We start from the raw sequence: 12,557 nt of genomic DNA on the forward strand, positions 1-12,557 counted from the left end.
CAGGCAGGGGCTCCCAGGGAGAGGGCTGACTGGAGGGAGTGTCAGAAGCCGCACCAGGACACGGGCTGGGGCACCCTGGGCATCTGGCTGGAGGGGGCATCCTCGCTCACCCTGCAGACAGGCGGCAATGGCGTAGTCCATGGCCCAGCTGACCAGTGCCATGAGCAGCCCCAGTAGCACCAGGAAGATCCAGTCCTCGCCCACCCTGGACACCAGGAACTTGTGGCAACGCACCGAGCAGACTGGAGCAGGTGGAGAGCAGAGGGCTGGCACTGCAGTGCTATGTGCCCGACACCCCCCAAACCCCTGTAGTAGCCCCCAAGGGCAGCCCAGGGGCCTTTGTGCCCCTCGGCTGAGGCCTGCCCAGACCCCTTCTCACTGCGGCAGGGGGCACAGCGGCTCTGTCCGTATTCCAGGAGCTCTGGGGGGGCCCTCGGGGGAGGCAAATCCCTCCAGGTCTCAGGTCCCCCCAGGCGGATTCGAGCAGCTTCCTCCTTGGCAAAGGCCCCGAGGTCCTGAGTATAGCGACCATACATCTGCGGGTGGGATGGGGGTGGGGACGTGAGCACAAGTGGTCTCCCACACCCTGCACCTCGAAGCCACCATGCCCACTTGGGCTTGGGGTGTGGGGACAATGCACACTGCAGACTGTGGAGAAGGCCAAGGTGCAGGGCCACAGCTCTGGGGGTGGTGGAATAATCAGCCCTCTGCTGGGAGGGGAGTGGGAGGCTCCCAGGAGGGAGGCGTCTGCCAGTGGGAGGGGTAAAAAGGGATGGTCAAGGGCATCTGGGTGATGAAGAGGAGGGCCCCACAGAGCTGAGGGGAGCCTAGTAGGGCCCAGGAGCAGGTGGGGCCCCAATCCTTATCACGTTCCCTCTGGGCCTCTGGCCTGTGCCCGACTCAGAGGCACCCCCACCCTAATCCCCTTGTCTCTGTTCTCCACCCTACCCCCTACCTGCTGGCCAACCCATTAGGAGTGGTAAGTCGGGTGGGGGGGGGTGCAGGGCATGGGTGGCCTGGCTGAAGCTGCCCTGAGACAGCGGTGGGTTGGGGGACAGCAGCGGAAGCTGGCTGGGCTGTGACTGGGGATGCTGGGGTGATGGGATGGAGAGTCCCAGGGCCAGGGCCAGACCTGCAAAGCGGGGTGTGGATGGAGGGTGGGGGGTGGGGAGGAGCAGATTCCGTCTGCCACCCCGCAGGGCTGCCACCCCGCAGAGCTTCGGGACACAAAGGGCTCCTGTTGGGGCTGGGGTGGTGGGGGGAGGGAAAGACAGAGACAGACAGAGTACTAGAGAGTGAGGAAAGGGAGGAGAGGGGACCAGTGAGAGGAGAGAGGAAGAGGCTGGGGAAACGAAAGAAGGAGGTGAGTGAGGGAGGAGGAGGAGAGTGGAGGATCCTGAGGCAGACACCGTGTAAGAGGGGGAGGTGAGTGAGGAGAGAGACAAAGGAAAAGGAAGAGGGGGAGAGGCAGGGCCAGATAGAGCCCAGGGAGCCTGACCCTGAGAACTCACTGCAGAGATAGAGGCCTGGCAGAGGGGCTGGCGATGCAGCTGCTTTCAGGGAAGGCCAGGTGCCCGCTGCTCATGAGCATGTGCCCACTCTCTTCCACAGCTGCCTCTGCACCTCTCCCTGCCACCTCCTTCTAGCCTTTTCCAATTGGGCACCATCCAGCCACAGCCCCCTCTTTGGAAGAGGGTCCCTTCCTGCCAGGCAATTCCTGTCTAGGCTGGTGGAGAGAGGGGACCCCAGGGCCAGCTCCCCTCCCTCTAGTTAGGATCCCTCACTCCAGTGACTCGAGGGGGTTAAAGAGTCCTCCAGCACTCCTTTACAGCGGTGGCCATGAGTTAGTTGAGAACTCCGGGACCCCTGCTTTTAATGAGGCCAAGGCACACTCCTCGGTGGGTGGGGGCAGGGCCAAAGGTCCCAATTCCCACACCCTTTCCTGCCCGCCCCATTGTCCCCAAAGCTGCTGTCCTCCAGGGTGGTGGTCACCTCTCCCCCAGAGAATGGACTGAGGGGGCCGGGCAGTGCTGGATGGGCGCGGGGGTTGCTCTGGGTCCTGTCGCCCTCCAGGGGAGTGTGCCCAGGCCTGCAAAGCCCGAGGGGCGCAGGAGACAGAGAGAAAAAGTTCAAGAGTGTGAGCGGGCTGGGGAGGGTGGGAAGGTCCTGGGACTCAGGCCCAGGTACTGAGAGGGAGGAGCCAAAATAAAGGGGGGGTAGGGAACAACACCTGGGACGAGCAGCCCACGTACTCGCCCTGGCAGGCCCCAGCCTCCGCCGCGAGACCTGCAAGCAGCCGCCCGGACCTCGGGTTCCCAGCCTCAGTTTCCCCATCCCGGGAGGCTGGGAGGGCAGGGTTGCCCCCGACCCCCTCGGAGCCGGTCTTACTCACCAGCGTCTGTTCATACTGCAGCGCCCGGGGCTCCATCCCGTCCTCCGCCGCCGCACCCGCCGCCGCCATCGCCACCCGCCAGTCCCGCAGCCCGCGGCCGAGTGCAGAGTGCCGCGGGCAGTGCAGCCTCGGCTCCGCCGGCGGGCGGGAGGGGCGGGGCGGGGTCCTGTGCGATGCTCCGCCCGCGGTCGGCTGTCTGCTGGGCTGCCCTCCCTGCTCCTCCCGGGTGGGCCTGCGGTCCCTGAGGCTGCGGGGAGGCGGCAGGGGGCGCTGGGGAGCCGGCCCGGCGGGGTGGGGGACCGGCAAGGGGCGGGGGCTGCGGCTTCCTGCTCCGGGGGTCGGAGGGCCTGCAGAGTGGGCGCCGCTGGCCGGGCCTCTGCAAGCAGCGACCCCGGAGCCTCTGCGCGGGGCGGGACAGGGCGGGGCTCTGGGTTCGCCTGGAGGTTCAGAGGCCAAGTCGGGGGTGGGCCCGGGAGGGGACACTGCTCAGAAGCGGGGGCTCGGGAGCAGGAAGCTGAGAGTCCCTCTCCCCGCCACCCCGGTCCTGCTCTTCTTCCTCGCGGCTCCCGGGAGGTGCAGCCGGGCCTGCATAGTGTGTGCGGGAAGGGGTGAGGCCGGCGGGAGGAGAGCTGTGGGTGCCCGGAGGTTGTGCGTGCGTGCAGGGACAGAGGTCGCTTCCCCCTCCCCGCGGGGCCTGGGAGAAACCCGAGTCGGCGCTGACGTCCCTCCACCTGGACGCGCTTATCGGGGTGCGGGGGCCGCGCAGAGGGGACAGTGGACCGGGAGGCCCCAGGGCTGGCATCCGAGGGAGGACGGGGCGCAGGGACAGGCGGCAGGGGACGCGCCAGGGCCGGGCTTCGGGGCATTTGCTGGGCAGCGCCAGGCTGGAAGGCTGGAGGGCTGTGCGCGGCAGAGCAGAGCCCGGGGCAGGGGGCAGGGGTGGGGAGAGTGCCACCCCAGGGAGAGGGTCAATGCAGGCTTTCCTCCTCCCCATAGTGACATCATGGCAAATTCCCAAACTGGACGGAGCCGGCTCGGGTGACATCCAGCAGGGCCATGCCGGCCCACGCCGCCCGGGGCATCTGGGTGCCAGCTGAAGGGGCTGGGCGCTACACCCTGCCCGGCAGTACTTGGGGCGGGGTTCCGCTCCGCCCGCACTCGGCGCGGACTGTGCCCTCGGCGGGCACGCAGTCTGGCAAGGTAGGACCAGGGCCCGGCCCCGTCGGGCCAAGGGTCAAGGTCCTGGCAGGACAGGCACAGCACAGCGGGCGTGAGGACCGCACTCGGCGACCGGTTCTGCAGCGCCCGGGTACAGTGAGAAATCGCGCCACCAGGGTCGGGGGTGGAGCTTCTTCTGTCCCCGCCCTGGGGCGGAGCTATTCGCCCGGAGCCCCACCCTCAGCACTGCAGCGTCTCCCAGTGTTCGCTCGGGGCGGAAGTCGAGGAGCCCCTAGCGCTGGAGCGGCGGAAGTGGCAACCTGAACTCCTGCCGGGCGCATGCGCGCTCCGCCCCCTGCGCTGTTGCGCCTAAGACCCACTGTCTTCGCGCCCGCCTGGTCTCCACGCGAGGGTCTGCGCGTCCCCTGCAGTTGTGGCTGCGCGCACCGCTCTCTAGCTACTCTCGGCGCTGCTTCACCATGGCGGGGATCTTGTTCGAGGACATTTTCGATGTCAAGGACATTGATCCGGAAGGCAAGAAGTTTGACCGAGGTAAGATGGGAGTGGAGGCGGTGGGGGACGGGGCTCGGGGCATCTGGACCCGGAATACCGAGGCCGCGGGCCTGTGCTCCGGCTAACAGCTCCTGGTCTCTTCCTTGTCCCCCCCTCATTCATTTACTATGTTCTTAAGTAACGGCGGGGAGGTACAGCCGCAGAGAGAGTATTATATGAGATAGACCACAGCGCCGACGCTCCCTTCAAGGCCGCAGGGCCCGGGGCTCGAACCTGCGTCGTGCACTTGGCAAAGCAGCGCACTGTCCAGGCGACCTATCTCGATGGCAGGCACCTGCAGCTGACAGTCTTTCCTGGAGGCTTCGTGGGCCAGGCGCTGTCTAAGCCATATTTGTTCTGAGAGTCTAAGCACCCTCCGCCCCATGGGAAGACCCACTACCCCCCCCCCCCACCCCGACGATATCTCTTTGCAGGATTCTTTCCCGGTCAAGAGTTAATTGCTCTCTGCTGCCTAGAGGTGGCTCAGTGGTTAGTTAGAGCAAGAACTCGCTGGCATGAGGTGTTCTGAGTTTAGACATCTAAGTTCTATGGCTTTGTGACACTCTTTCTCTCCTACTCAATCAGAGTAAGTAAACAAGTCATTTAAACAAGCGGAGACTGCTCAAAACACGTCTCTTTATTGTCACTGGCCAGTGACTGCTTCTCCCTTCATCCTGAGATGTTCTTCCAGTGAAGCTCCAGTTGTGAATGAGAGACTTTCCCAAATCAGGTTGTTTGTCTTCTTTTTTCTGTCTGCCAGCTCTTCACTGGCTGCCTTTTCATTCAGATCTAGAGAGATACCACAGCGCTGGAGTTTGAATCTGGGCCATAGCACCTCCTGAGGGTTCGAACCTGGGCCATGAACATGGCAAAGGCATGTGCCCTGTCCCGTGAGCTGTCTCATCAGGCCCAGTTTGTTTTGTAGAGATTGAGAAGGAAGGGAAGAGAGGAAGAGAGGCACTTGCTGCATTGCTTCATCACTTGTGAAGCTTCCCCTTTGTAAGTGGGACCAGGGACTTGAACTCTGGTCCACATGCATGGTGAGTTTTGTGCTCCACACACTGCCTGTCTCTAGCTTCCCCCCCCCTTTTTTTTTTTTAAGATTTTATTTATTTTGTTAATGAGAAAGATAGGAGGAGAGAGAGAAAGAGCCAGACATCACTCTGGTACATGTGTTCCTGGGGATTGAACTCAGGACCACATGCTTGAGAGTCTAGTTCCTTAACCACTGCGCCATCTCCCGGACCACTTTTTTTTTTTTTTTTTTTTTTTAGATTTTTAAAATTATTTATTGGATACAAACAGCGAGATACCAAGAGGCGAGGGAGATAGAAGGAGAGAGAGAGGGAGTCAGGCACAGCGGCTTAAGCACAGGTGGCGCAAAGCACAAGGACCAGCATAAGGATCCCAGTTTGAGTCCTTGGCTCCCTACCTGTAGGGGAATCACTTCACAGGTCTGCAGGTGTCTATCTTTCTCTCCCCCTCTCTGTCTTCCCCTCCTCTCTCCGTTTCTCTCTGTCCTATCCAACAGTGACGACATCAATCATAAGTACAACAAAAAACAACAAGGGCAACAAAAGAGAATAAATAAATAATAAATATTTTTATAAAAAGCTTTTATAAAAAAAACGAGAGAGAGAGACCTGTAGCCCTGCTTCACCACTGTGAAGTTCCCCCCTGCAGGTGGAGACCGGGAGGCTCAAACCTGGGTCCTTGTGCATTGTAACTTGTGCTCAGCCCCATGTGCCACCCCCCCATGTTGTTTCTTAATCACATAGAAAAATCTAGAACTGGATATTTGACAGAATTCCCCAGACAGTCTTCCAGCTGGGTTGCTGGCAGAAGACCTTTGATTCTTTTTTTTTTTTTTTTTTTTTTGTTTATCTAGGTTTATTTTATCTTTTTTTTTTTTTTTATTTATTTAAGAAAGGATTAATTAACAAAACCATAGGGTAGGAGGGGTACAACTCCACACAATTCCCACCGCCCAATCTCCATATCCCACCCCCTCCCCCGATAGCTTTCCCATTCTCTATCCCTCTGGGAGCATGGACCCAGGGTCATTGAGGGTTGCAGAAGGTAGAAGGTCTGGCTTCTGTAATTGCTTCCTCGCTGAACATGGGCGTTGACTGGTCGGTCCATACTCCCAGTCTGCCTCTCTCTTTCCCTAGTAGGATGAAGACCTTTGATTCTTTTCTATCCTCTTGCCATAGTTTTTCCTTTTCTTGTATGTCTGGGAATCAAACCAGGACTCTCAGGTGTGGAAGTCTAGTGCTCTGCCACTCAAGCTGTTTCCTTCCCCACCCTGAGCCTGCTTCCCCATCTCCAGGGCTTCACCTCTCTGGGTTGACTTTTCCAGACAGGAAGGATAAGGCAGAGAAACGAGAGAGGTACCACAGCACCAAAGCTTCCTCTAGTATGGGGAGCACCAGGCTTACACCTGGGTTGCAGGTGTGTTATCTAGGTGAGCTATTTTTCTGGCCCTTGGCATTCTGTTTATTATTATTGTCTTTATTTATTGGATAGAAATGAGAAGGAAAGGGGTGCTAGGGAGAGAGGCAGAGAGACACCTGCAACACTACTTCACTTGCAAAGCTTTTCCCCTTGTGGGTGGGGACCAGGCTCCTTGAGCACTGTAACATGTACGGCCTTCCTTTTATGAGGACAGAAGAGAGTCCAGAGCATGCAGAGGGGTCTGCAGGGTCTGCCCTGGGCATGGCAATATCGTCCTCCACCCTTTGTCTACTTCTTGCCAGTGTCGCGACTGCACTGTGAGAGTGAATCTTTCAAGATGGACCTCATATTAGATGTGAACATTCAGATCTACCCTGTAGACTTAGGTAAGTATTGGCCACAAACAGGAACAGGAGGCCTCTGGCTTTTCCAGCTGTACTTCCCCCCTCAGGCATTGCTATTATTTTCAGGTGACAAGTTCCGGTTGATCATAGCCAGCACCTTGTATGAAGATGGTACCCTGGATGATGGTGAATACAACCCCACAGATGACAGGCCTTCTAGGTGAGGGATGGGAAAGAGTACCTGAACTGTGCCTGAGAACTAAGTGAGAGCTAGCTGAGGAAGGCACTGACTTAATTCATGGGACAAATGGCCTGTCAGCGGAATCTGAGTAGCCAGAAATCAATTGCTACACTTACTTCAAACATCCTGACCAGGGGTTAAGCTCCGAGGTTCCAGGTTTAATCCTTCACCACCACCACCACAAGCCACAGCAGGGCTTTGGTTAAAAAACAAATAGGGAGGGAGTCGGGCTGTAGCGCAGCGGGTTAAGCGCAGGTGGCGCAAAGCACAAGGACCGGCATAAGGATCCCGGTTCGAACCCCGGCTCCCCACCTGCAGGGGAGTCGCTTCACAGGCGGTGAAGCAGGTCTGCAGGTGTCTGTCTTTCTCTCCTCCTCTCTGTCTTCCCCTCCTCTCTCCATTTCTCTCTGTCCTATCCAACAACGACAACAACAGTAATAACTACAACAATAAAAAAACAACAAGGGCAACAAAAGGGAATAAATAAATAAAATAAATAAAATAAAATAAAAAAGGGAGTCGGGTGGTAGCACAGCGGGTTAAGCGCAGGTGGCACAAAGTGCAAGGACCGGCATAAGGATCCTGGTTTGAGCCCCGATCTCCCCACCTGCAGGGGAGTCTCTTCATAGGCGGTGAAGCAGGTCTGCAGGTGTCTGTCTTTCTCTCCCCCCTCTCTGTCTTCCCCTCCTCTCTCCATTTCTCTCTGTCCTATCCAACAACTACGACATCAATAGCGACAATGATAATAACTACAATAATAAAACAACAAGGGCAACAAAAGGGAAAATAAATGTTAAAACAAACAAACAAAAACTCAACATCCAGACCAGCCAAATAGCTCACTGGGATAGTGCACTTGCTTTGCTATGTGCTCAGCCAGGCTCAGGTCTGTCTCCCACTGTGTTGGTGGAAGCTTCAGTGCTGTGTCTTCTGTCTCTGTCTCCCTGTGTGAAAAAGTTGACCTGGAGCTGTGGGCGCCCTGTGACAACAGGAAAACACCCGGAAATTTATGAAGAACAGCCCTTGCATGTTGGTCTTCTCTTGGTGGCTGAAGATTTGACCACTGAGTGACCTAGGCTTGTGTGCCTGTGTCTGGAAGAGAGCTAGGTGTTGTGGAGAGGCTGTGCGGCCCACTGCGTTCAGAGAGTTCAGATCTCGGCTCAAGCATTTGCTTGTTCAGTAACCTTAACCTCTTTCAGCTTAAGTTTCCTCATCAATAAAGGCATGCGCTTATATTTAGCTCATAGGAGGCCTGAGGAACGTCACATCATGTGTGCAAGTGCCTGTTATGTGCAATTAGTTATCAGCGTGGAGGGCCTTATGTATTTACTTGAAAGTCTCTTAAGTGCTTGTTTTTTTGTGTTTGTTTTATAAACCCTTTGGGGGCCTCATGCATGTGTGGTTTCACTGCTGTAAACTGCTTTTCCATTCAGAGAGAGAGGCAGGGAAGGGGAGAGACCATAGTGCTGGGGCCTCCTCCGGTGCTGTAGAATCTCATGTAGTGCTGTCCACATGACAAGGCGTTCACTAGCCGCTGAGCTGTCTCTACACTGACAACCTCTTATTTGTTTGTTTTAATGAGAGAGAAAGTCAGCCTAGAACAGTGAAGTTTGAGCCAGGCCAAAATAAATAAAAATAATTATTCTACTATTGTTCCACAGAGCTGACCAATTTGAGTATGTGATGTATGGGAAAGTGTACAGGATTGAGGGAGACGAAACTTCCACTGAAGCAGCGACGCGTCTGTAAGTTTCATGGTTCTGTGAGAATGCTTGCTTTGCCCGCCCCGCCCCCACTCCTGTCCTGAGAATCTGAACCAGGCTCAGATTCCACTACTGGTGTTGGGTCCTTCTGTGTGTGTGTTTCAGTGCTCTGCAGGCCAGTCCCTGGTTCTTTGGTTTCTTTGCTCAACTATTTTTTCCCTTTTCTTTAAAATCTTAAAAGCAGGGAGTCGGGCAGTAGTGCAGTGGGTTAAGCGCAGGTGGCACAAAGCGCAAGGACCGGCATAAAGATCCCAGTTCGAGCCCCTGGCTCCCCACCTGCAGGGGAGTTGCTCCACAGGCAGTGAAGCAGGTCTGCAGGTGTCTGTCTTTCCTCCCCCTCTCTGTCTTCCCCTCCTCTCTCCATTTCTCTCTTTCTATCCAACAACAATGCTGTCAATAACAACAACAATAAAACAACAAGGGCAACAAAAGGGAATAAATAAATAAATAAATATTAAAAAATCTTAAAAGCAATATGTGCCTTTTGTAAGAAATTTGAAAAGTGGGAAAATAATGAATAAGGGGGAAAAGTCACCAATAATTCCATACCCAGAAAGAAACATATATAAATTTTTTTTTTTTTAGTTTCTAGAAATTTGCTTGTGTGCTTTTGGCCTTTTTAAAATTTTATTTTAATATTTTTATAGCTTTTTTTAAAAAGATTTTATTTATTGATTGATGAGAAAGATAGGAGGAGAGAGAGAAAGAACCAGACATAATTCTGGTACATGTTCTTCCAGGGCTTGAACTCAGGACCTCATGCTTGAGAGTCTAGTGCTTTATCCACTGTGTCACCTCCCGAACCACACCATTTTAATATTTTTTATTATTTCATGAGAGAGCTCAGAGTAGCACTCTGGCACATGTGGTGTCAGGTATTGAACTCAGGACCTCATGCTTGTGAGTCCAGAACTTTCACCGCTGTCCTACTCCAAGTCTCTGTATGCTTCTTTTCTCAAGATTGTGTTACTACAGTGTTTTCTTCTGCTCTTTTTTTGCCTAATGATGCATGAAACACTTTCTTCACGTCTTTTAAAAGTTCTTTCTCTACATTTTATCATTCTAATGAATGGACACTTCAGCTCACTGGACCACTCCCCTGGGTTCTGGGCTGGCAGCGTTCTCCCCCTCTGTTGGTGTAAAGATGCCTGTGCCTCCGTCTTCCTCTGGCCTTGGGTCCCCAGTGACTGGGGCACTAGTAGGGGGCTCATCTCCCTTGGGCTGGGATGCTGGGACACCAAGGTGCTGGTCCCGGGGAAGGGCTCATGGATGGGCCTTCTATTCCAGCTCTGCCTACGTGTCCTATGGGGGCCTGCTCATGCGGCTACAGGGTGACGCCAACAACCTTCATGGCTTCGAGGTGGACTCCAGGGTTTATCTGCTCATGAAGAAACTGGCCTTCTGAACGACCTGCGAGCCACCCTGGCTCCTTTGCTTGCAGACGTGGTGTCAAGCCCTGAGCAGCAGTGGCTGCGACTCACCTGCCGGGGAGAGGTTGACACGGTGCTGCGGGGGCTGTCTTGGACCCTGGACTCGATCTGTGGAAGACTCTTGAGAAAGCTTGACATGAACCAGGAGTTGTTTTGTGTACATGATCTTTTTTAAAAAATTAAACTTTTTTAGATGATTCCTTTTTTTTTTTTTAAATTTCATTAATTTTAACACTTTTTTTTTTTTGATAGGACAGAGAAATTGAGAGGGGAGGGGGGAAATAGGGAGAGAGAAAGACCCCGGCAGGTGGGCTCGAACTCAGGTTCTTATGCATAGTAGTTGCCTTTAACCGGGTGCACCACTGTCTATGCCCCCCCCTTTTTTTTTTACATAGCACCCACCTGTGATATGTTTCTGAAACTTGTCAGTGTTTCATTTATTTTTTTTTATTTATTTTTTTTTATATAGAGACAGAGGGAAGGGGGAGCTAGGGAGAGGGAAAAAAAGACACCTACACCCCTGCTTTACCACTCATGAAGTTTCCCTACTACAGGTGGGGAGTGGGGGCTTGAACCTGGGTCTTTGCACATGGGAATGTGTGTGTTCAACCGGGTGCACCACCACCGGGCCCCCTTATTTATTTTAATGAGAGAAATACAGAGAAAAGGACAGAGATAGACCAGAGCACTGTTCAGCTCTGACTAATGGTGGTGCTGAGTATTGAACCTGGAAACTAAGAGCCTCAAGCATGCAAGTCTTTTGCAGGACCATTTTGCTATCTCCCCAGCCTGATACCTTCTTTCTGACCCGCTGCCAGCTGACCACATGGTCCTGTCAGATCTATCCTGGCCCTTTGCTATCTGGGCTCAGGATCAGCACAGGCTCCTAGCAGAGAGCTTCTGATTGCTGTTTGGTGTGATTTTCTGCCTGGGAGGGTAACATCTTTTTGGCTTCTGCAGATACCCCAGGCCCGGAAGATACCACCCATCTGGCATGGGATTTTGAATTGGCAAGGAGCCTGCTGCATGCCTTTCCAACATTTTCAGCTCCTTAGTAAATCAGATCACGTTGACTTGAACGAGTCACTTGCATAGCTTGGAAATGTTCGTCACTTTTACTGGGTAGAAGTCTTCAGGTGTGAGTGTGGGGACAGGACTGGGAAGAGCAGTTCAGGAGTTAGGAGAGCAAGTGGAGGCTCTAGCCCTCTGCTCTGCTTCCGCCATGACCCAGAGGGAGGGTAAATGGTGGTAGCTCTTACAGTGAAGTGGACAGGGTGGCAATACCAATGAGGTTGGCAGCCCAGTGGCAGTGCCTGGGACAATGCAGCTGCCTGCCTGCAGTCACTCCCTTAAAGGAAGCAGGACAAAGTTGAGGAAGTGGTGATGCTTAGAAGGCCTCCTGCAGAGGAGCCGGCTCCTGACTGGTGCTCACATCTCTGAGGAATTGAGAGAGTATACAGGACTCTGGTTTTCCCTTTGGAGTTGAAAAGATGGGGAGTATGTATTGAGTAGATGTCTCTCAGTCTCCTGTCTTTGCCATGGGAGCTAGGGGCTCCTGCTGGGATCCCTGTGGGTTTTTCCTTCATCATTTTCAGGTCTTACACGAGGTGTTAGAAATAGTACTGGGGTGGGGGCTGGGCAGTAGCACAGTGGGTTAAGCTCTCATGGCACAAAGTTTAAGGACTGGAGGAAGGATCCCAATTCGAGCCCGCAGCTCCCCACCTGCAGCTCCCCACCTGCAGCTACCCACCACAAGTGTGAAGCAGACAGCAGGTGTCTGTCTTTCTCTCCTCTGTCTTTCCCTCCTCGATTGCTCTCTGTCCTACCAACAACAGCAACAATAACAGCCACAACAAAGGCTACAGAATGGGAAACTGGCCTCCAGGAGCAGTGGATTCATGGTGTAGGCACCGGGCTACAGAATGGGAAACTGGCCTCCAGGAGCAGTGGATTCATGGTGCAGGCACCGGGCTACAGAATGGGAAACTGGCCTCCAGGAGCAGTGGATTCATGGTGCAGGCACCGGGCTACAGAATGGGAAACTGGCCTCCAGGAGCAGTGGATTCATGGTGCAGGCACCGGGCTACAGAATGGGAAACTGGCCTCCAGGAGCAGTGGATTCATGGTGTAGGCACCGGGCTACAGAATGGGAAACTGGCCTCCAGGAGCAGTGGATTCATGGTGTAGGCACCGGGCTACAGAATGGGAAACTGGCCTCCAGGA

The 12,557-nt window shown here is 54.5% G+C and overlaps 2 protein-coding genes across 8 annotated transcripts in view; one reads left to right on the top strand and one right to left on the bottom strand.

The window, feature by feature from the left end:
• CLCN2 (chloride voltage-gated channel 2) overlaps window positions 1-2,594 on the bottom strand; it is a 20,032-nt gene extending 17,438 nt beyond the window's left edge. Inside the window, exons 1-3 of one of the 3 annotated variants that reach the window (XM_060172071.1) lie at window positions 2,393-2,594; window positions 380-536; window positions 111-242 (exon numbers count right to left, since the gene is read on the bottom strand). In XM_060172071.1, coding sequence (XP_060028054.1) covers window positions 111-242; window positions 380-536; window positions 2,393-2,461 — 358 coding nt within the window. In that variant the 5' untranslated portion in view covers window positions 2,462-2,594. The remainder of the gene's footprint in view (window positions 1-110; window positions 243-379; window positions 537-2,392) is intronic. The other 2 variants (XM_060172069.1, XM_060172070.1) reach the window with 2 other exon arrangements.
• Window positions 2,595-2,651: 57 nt separating this feature from the next.
• On the top strand, window positions 2,652-10,534 carry POLR2H (RNA polymerase II, I and III subunit H). Of its 5 annotated transcripts, none has more exons than XM_060172073.1 (7): window positions 2,671-3,000; window positions 3,389-4,102; window positions 6,432-6,566; window positions 6,859-6,942; window positions 7,027-7,120; window positions 8,803-8,886; window positions 10,192-10,534. In XM_060172073.1, exons 2-7 carry the CDS (start codon window positions 4,030-4,032, stop codon window positions 10,307-10,309), a joined length of 588 nt encoding a protein of 195 aa, XP_060028056.1. In that variant the 5' UTR covers window positions 2,671-3,000; window positions 3,389-4,029; the 3' UTR covers window positions 10,310-10,534. The 5 variants fall into 5 exon arrangements, with proteins under 5 accessions (XP_060028057.1, XP_060028056.1, XP_060028059.1 ...); XM_060172075.1 differs by lacking the exon at window positions 6,432-6,566 and adding an exon at window positions 5,028-5,142 and having other exon boundaries at window positions 2,686-3,000; XM_060172074.1 differs by lacking the exon at window positions 8,803-8,886 and having other exon boundaries at window positions 2,652-3,000.
• Window positions 10,535-12,557: the final 2,023 nt, after the last annotated feature.

The sequence above is a fragment of the Erinaceus europaeus genome, chromosome 14 (genome assembly GCF_950295315.1).
Source record: "Erinaceus europaeus chromosome 14, mEriEur2.1, whole genome shotgun sequence".
Taxonomy (NCBI): Eukaryota; Metazoa; Chordata; class Mammalia; order Eulipotyphla; family Erinaceidae; genus Erinaceus; species Erinaceus europaeus.

Bases quoted from the DNA above. Each gene is read 5' to 3' on its own strand.
- POLR2H (XM_060172073.1), top strand. From the start codon at position 4,030: ATGGCGGGGATCTTGTTCGAGGACATTTTCGATGTCAAGGACATTGAT. The intron at 6,567-6,858 runs GTGAGCTATTTT...ACTTCTTGCCAG, and splicing joins GTTGCAGGTGTGTTATCTAG to TGTCGCGACTGCACTGTGAG. The intron at 8,887-10,191 runs GTAAGTTTCATG...CTTCTATTCCAG, and splicing joins ACTGAAGCAGCGACGCGTCT to CTCTGCCTACGTGTCCTATG.